The sequence below is a fragment of the Zerene cesonia genome, chromosome 3 (assembly GCF_012273895.1).
Source record: "Zerene cesonia ecotype Mississippi chromosome 3, Zerene_cesonia_1.1, whole genome shotgun sequence".
Classification (NCBI taxonomy): Eukaryota; Metazoa; Arthropoda; class Insecta; order Lepidoptera; family Pieridae; genus Zerene; species Zerene cesonia.
Genome location: NC_052104.1, coordinates 4,747,826 through 4,753,251, shown reverse-complemented (window position 1 = coordinate 4,753,251; position 5,426 = coordinate 4,747,826). Strand labels below are relative to the sequence as shown.

At 32.5% G+C, this 5,426-nt stretch overlaps 1 protein-coding gene across 1 annotated transcript in view; it reads left to right on the top strand.

The window, feature by feature from the left end:
• LOC119835955 (microtubule-associated protein tau) overlaps positions 1-4,012 on the top strand; it is a 16,014-nt gene extending 12,002 nt beyond the window's left edge. Inside the window, exons 8-9 of the mRNA XM_038361091.1 lie at positions 224-394; positions 2,983-4,012. Of these exons, the coding sequence (XP_038217019.1) occupies positions 224-394; positions 2,983-3,222 (411 nt within the window). The 3' untranslated portion in view covers positions 3,223-4,012. The remainder of the gene's footprint in view (positions 1-223; positions 395-2,982) is intronic.
• Positions 4,013-5,426: the final 1,414 nt, after the last annotated feature.

Genomic DNA, 5,426 nt, shown 5'->3' with positions numbered 1-5,426 from the left:
AATTTTATGATTGCTTATTATACATCCTATTACAATATCATATAGAAACATACCAATGCAAGGCATACAAATTTAAAAAGTTATTATGAGCACCCAATTATGACTGATTTTTCAACACTACATAACAGTTCTATAATACATTCAAAGCTCTATTGCATAATACATGCTTTTATATTTTATATATACGTGTCACTTTACTGTATATTGCACACATTTTAAACAGATTGAAAACCAAAAGTTGGAATTCAAAGCACAAAGCAAAGTGGGCTCACTCGACAACGTCAAACACAAACCAGGAGGTGGTGACATCAAAATATTCGATGATAAAGATTACATAAAGCAGATCGGTGGCCAGTCCCCCCTCCCCAACAGCCACGGCCAGTCCCGGCAGGAGGTGAGAGCAAGTCCTTGTGCGCTGGCCTTTAATGTTTACTTCCGTTTTGTTTTGAGTTTGCTCCTGTATTTTGTTTATGGTGATGGTGTCATCCTCATTGCGATACATTCAGTTAACAGTATAAATATTCACTTCGTTCATTTTGTTTCAGCCAGAGTACATATACACATTTTATTGACTAAGGGTAAAGGTATTCCGTTGTGTCGCGTGACTCCATTATATCTATCAACTAACTTGTTAGACGTTTTGTTTTGGTTTGGATTGTTTTTTTTTTGGGCTTTTGATCTAATTCACTTTTAGTTTCCCTTCCTATCGTATCGTGTTTATTTCTTATTATTCTTTCATAACCATGTGTTTATGGGACTTAGATCCATCGTGTCTAAAATGTTTAACAGTGAATTTAATTTTTCTCTCATAGAGTCCAGTACCGCCATCACAGCAGCCTCCGAAAGCGGACGAGAATCTTAATCAGCAACAGAGTTAAAGCACAGAGCGAAAATCTTTCGACATTTCGATACTAATTTTGAACTAAAAGTGTCCAAACATTTTATACATTTTTTTATCTTCTTTATTACTAAGTTTAACTTTAAAATTATTTGTATCGTCTAATTCATAATATAATAGAGACTAAGCCATTTTATGTCGACTCATAGCATATCTTACAGACAATATAGATAATAATTGGGTATTATTTATAATCCACTGTTGTAGGGATTCTGGTTTTCTCACAGTTTGACCTTTTCATTTATAGACTATAAGAAACTACATTTAAAAATATAATTTTGCAAAGACAATTTAAGGTGCCAATGTAGATTCGATTTTGGATTGTACAATTATTCCATTCTATTTGTTTTTCACATCTTTTCATCGTTCTCATATACGTACCATTTTTTTTTGTTCACCTACATCTACACTATGTAATTTCACTTCATGTTGTAGGTATTAGCGCTATAACGTTTTGATGTCTTTATTAGTGATTATAAATATTGATATTATTTCACTATCAAGCTAACAGAAGGTAAATACTATTTCAGAAACACAGATGAAATGATATGAAATGATAACATTATTTCTGTTTTTTTTTTACGTAACATTGTATCGTCCTTAAATATACGTAACATATTATGTATTTATAGAAACATGGACAAGATACAAATAAATAATCGATATATGTATGTTAATAATGCACCTCTACATAAAGCTTATTGTCACTCATGTTATTAAGTATCACAGCAATCAGTGTATCATCCAAATATTATTTATTAATTAGGTTCGAGTATATTAGAGATGTTATAAATCGAACTCGATCAAATTGTTGCTATTAGTTATTTTAATTATTTGTTAGTAATAATTGATAGCTTTGGAATGGGAGGGTTTATGCGCAGGGAGTCGGTAGCGATGATTTTCTGGACATAGCTATTTCAAGGTCAAACAATTGAAAAATCTTAATCTCAGTAAAAAAAATATCTTGAATCTAATTAACTATGTCCAGAATATTGCGTTTGGGAGTTTGACTGATGAGAGTTAGTATAATATGTTTTGTATATGTATTAATGATTATAAGAAGTAATTAGATTAGGTAGATGTATCGATTAAATGTTGATGCTTTGAAATCACAGCTTTGTTTTGCATTGTCACTATTGTTACATGTTAGTCAGCTGCATTTTAAGAAACTAAATAAGTATACAATTTAATACAACGGTATTTCTAATGTATTGGATTTATAAATAATAGTATTGACGTGATTTTCTGACAAATTGATACTATTATTGTCACACAAAAGTATTTACAGTAGTATTAAATTTTGGATTACAAGATATTCATTCAGCGTTTTAATATGTATACATACAATCCACATACATGTATTGTATTTGTAACTGTCAAATTTAATACAGATTAACGTATTAATGTACGACACTTGTTTTATTTCGTTTTGTTTTTATTTTCTGCTGGTAGAATTGTGTTTCGCATATATAAACCACGATCAGACCATCCTAGTTGAGATACTTCATCGCACCGAGCACTTGGTAGAAAGCTTGTCATTCGGAATTTTAGGTGAGTACTTCACTTGTTCTAATAAATCGTTCAACACAAGTTGGAAGAAAAAATAAATTATTGTCTACGTGTCTTCACTAATACTAAGTAGATATATTTCACAAAGCATTAAGTAGGTATGGTTCATTAGCGTAGTAATGGATTTACCTCATGAAGTTATGCAAGATTTCGACGTGAATTTATAGTTATCAACACTAAATATAAACCATGCGGTACTATAGTAAGATCAAATGTCGGTAATGTTTTATATGCTACCAGTTTTTAGTAAACCCAGTAGAATAGAGCTTATAATGTTGTAGCATTATAAACTCTAGCTAGCTAATTGTTCACTACGACATACTCGATCAATATTCTAATCAACAATCAATATCAAATTGATTGTTGAGGTGAGATCATGGGGAGCTGATTGTGACCTGGTCCGGCGTCGCCACGATAGGCGAAAGAGGTAGTTTCAAATCCAGCCTCATGATCGAAGTTTTTTATTCTTTACAATTCAATCAATCAATATCCAATTTATACATAACAAATTTCAGAGCGACTTTTACATGGAAGAGTGGGAGGAGGATCGCCCACTATCCCGCAGTCGTTCCGCTCGGTTCTCCCGCACGCCACGTACTCCACGCGCCCTTTCGCCGCGCAAGCCACCAGACGACAGATTCCTTCGAAGCAGCGTGAGGAATAAGTCCAGACCAGTCAGTGCCAGAGACCCGCCTCCTATGACTTGTTCTAGACGCTCGTCCATCACACACCGGCCAGCTTTTACAATATATTAACACCCACATAAAAATTTTATAGTGGGATTTTTTTGGAAAATATGACTCGGTGTAACGTTTTCATTTTGCATAAAACAATTGAACACTCTTGAAATTCTCTTACGAATTCTCAATTTTTTTATTAGGTATTAAAGACTTCACCTATTTCACATGTAGGGAGTACCTGAGCAACATTTTACGCAACACACTAGTACTGCTCGTAGTACTTGTAGTTTATTAATAGGGAATTCTTTTGGTGTGGGTTTTATAAATCGGTAAGTCACTGGGTATGTCGTAATTTTAGATTAGCTTAGTTCAATGCCCAAAAATAAATATAAAAGATGGGATCTTATAATACCGTACCGAACAACTACATAAAGTATTTTCAAAATTATTTAGTGAACTTGGTTTTTCTTTTCAAACAATTCAGGTACCGATAAACTTATATTAAATGCAATATTTTTCCAAACACGCGTCTGCTTCGCGTTTACGTTTTGAGAAGTTGTTTATTCAGAGTCAAGGTTTTTGTGATTGCCAATTTGAGCGTCTTATTGCAAATATTTTATCTTCAAAAACTTTTTGTTTACAATGTGTTTACATAGAACAATCAAAAATATCTAATTCATTTGTCATACCGTACAACAACAAAAATATAATATACAGTACTATACTACTTCTTAACAAGTATAATGATATAAACACACATATCATATTTTAGCTGAACATAACAAACGCTGCACAGTAGTGACTTGTACGATGTAAGTAAACGAATTGGTTTCTGTAGCTGTTTACCTTAATAAAATATAATGTGAAAGAGTGTCGTTTTATTTTCTTCTTAGCATAATATTATGTACCTTTTTCGTATTATGGAAGTTTGTATGCAATCTCTTAACGGGATTCGAACCCCAATTTTTCAAAAATGATTGAATGATTTTCAATTTGTCTATTCAATGTAGGAACATAAGTGAATAGGTTGAATAAAACAACATTGTTTGATATATTATTTAATTGGTGTACATGGTTATGCATTATAATATTTATTCAATTGTTAATTTATTAAATTATGGCACTAAACATAATAATATCTTTAAACAATACATATACAAATGGATGATGAATGTCTAATCGGAACACAGGATTTTCGAAATTAACTTAATCATAATATATTCGGAATTATTTCTCAGTCGTTCGTTGACGTTCGCAGGATAACGAAAGCCTCTTTTTATTATTTTCATTTTTATAAGAAAATAATTTTTCAACTCAATAAAACTTATAGATCCCAATCGTAAATTATAAATTAGAATTTTCACGCAAAATGTATAACTTAAAGTTTGTACGCAGTCTCACCATTCACATCGATTAAACGTTCACAAAACGCGCAGGAATTTTTTCATCTATAAAACAAGCATTCGATATCTTTCCATACAAACTGTTAAAAACTTACGTCTAACAAACTCCGCTATTTTAAATACGTACGCTAACTTCCAAAGCGATTAATTTTAAGCAATAGAAGCGAGCTATATTATAATATTTTAGTATTAATTTATAGAACTGTGTGAACAATTTAAGGCATGTTATTTCGCTAATTCTATACGGTTATTAGACTGTTCGAGTAATAACTATTTATACATAATCTGTGGAAGCATCCCCGATGCAATGAAGTAGATGAATTTATGGACTGATGCAACAAGCTCACTCGCACTATACGATAATTTAAATAATAACATACAAAGGCCACATCACATCATTCAGTCACAAGCGCAGAGTAATGACAATGTATTTATTTCTTTACAAACTTAAATCACACAAATACGCATGATTGTAGAACTACAATCAACATCTTAAGCTAATTATTGTATAAATTACACCCTATATTACAGTCCATTTTACCTTCTCCACATTTCGCCAAATATTCGTTCGCTGCGGACAAGTTTCGTCTCAATAACAATAAGCTACGGGTAAAGTGAGGCAAATGTTCGGCGAAATATTCCAAGGCATAACGATTGTCAACTGACGTTCATCTAACGTTGAGATTTGTCGTCATCGAGCCTCTGTAACTGTACACTGAACGTAGTTGGCAAGAATTTTGGGATGTTCACCGGCTTCGAGAAAGACGCCAAATGTAACTACAATTTTGTCTACAACACACAAATAATCTACATTTCGCCAATTTGTGACTCAACCGCACGACGGACTACGAGAGGAACTGTATCGTGCATTTCAAA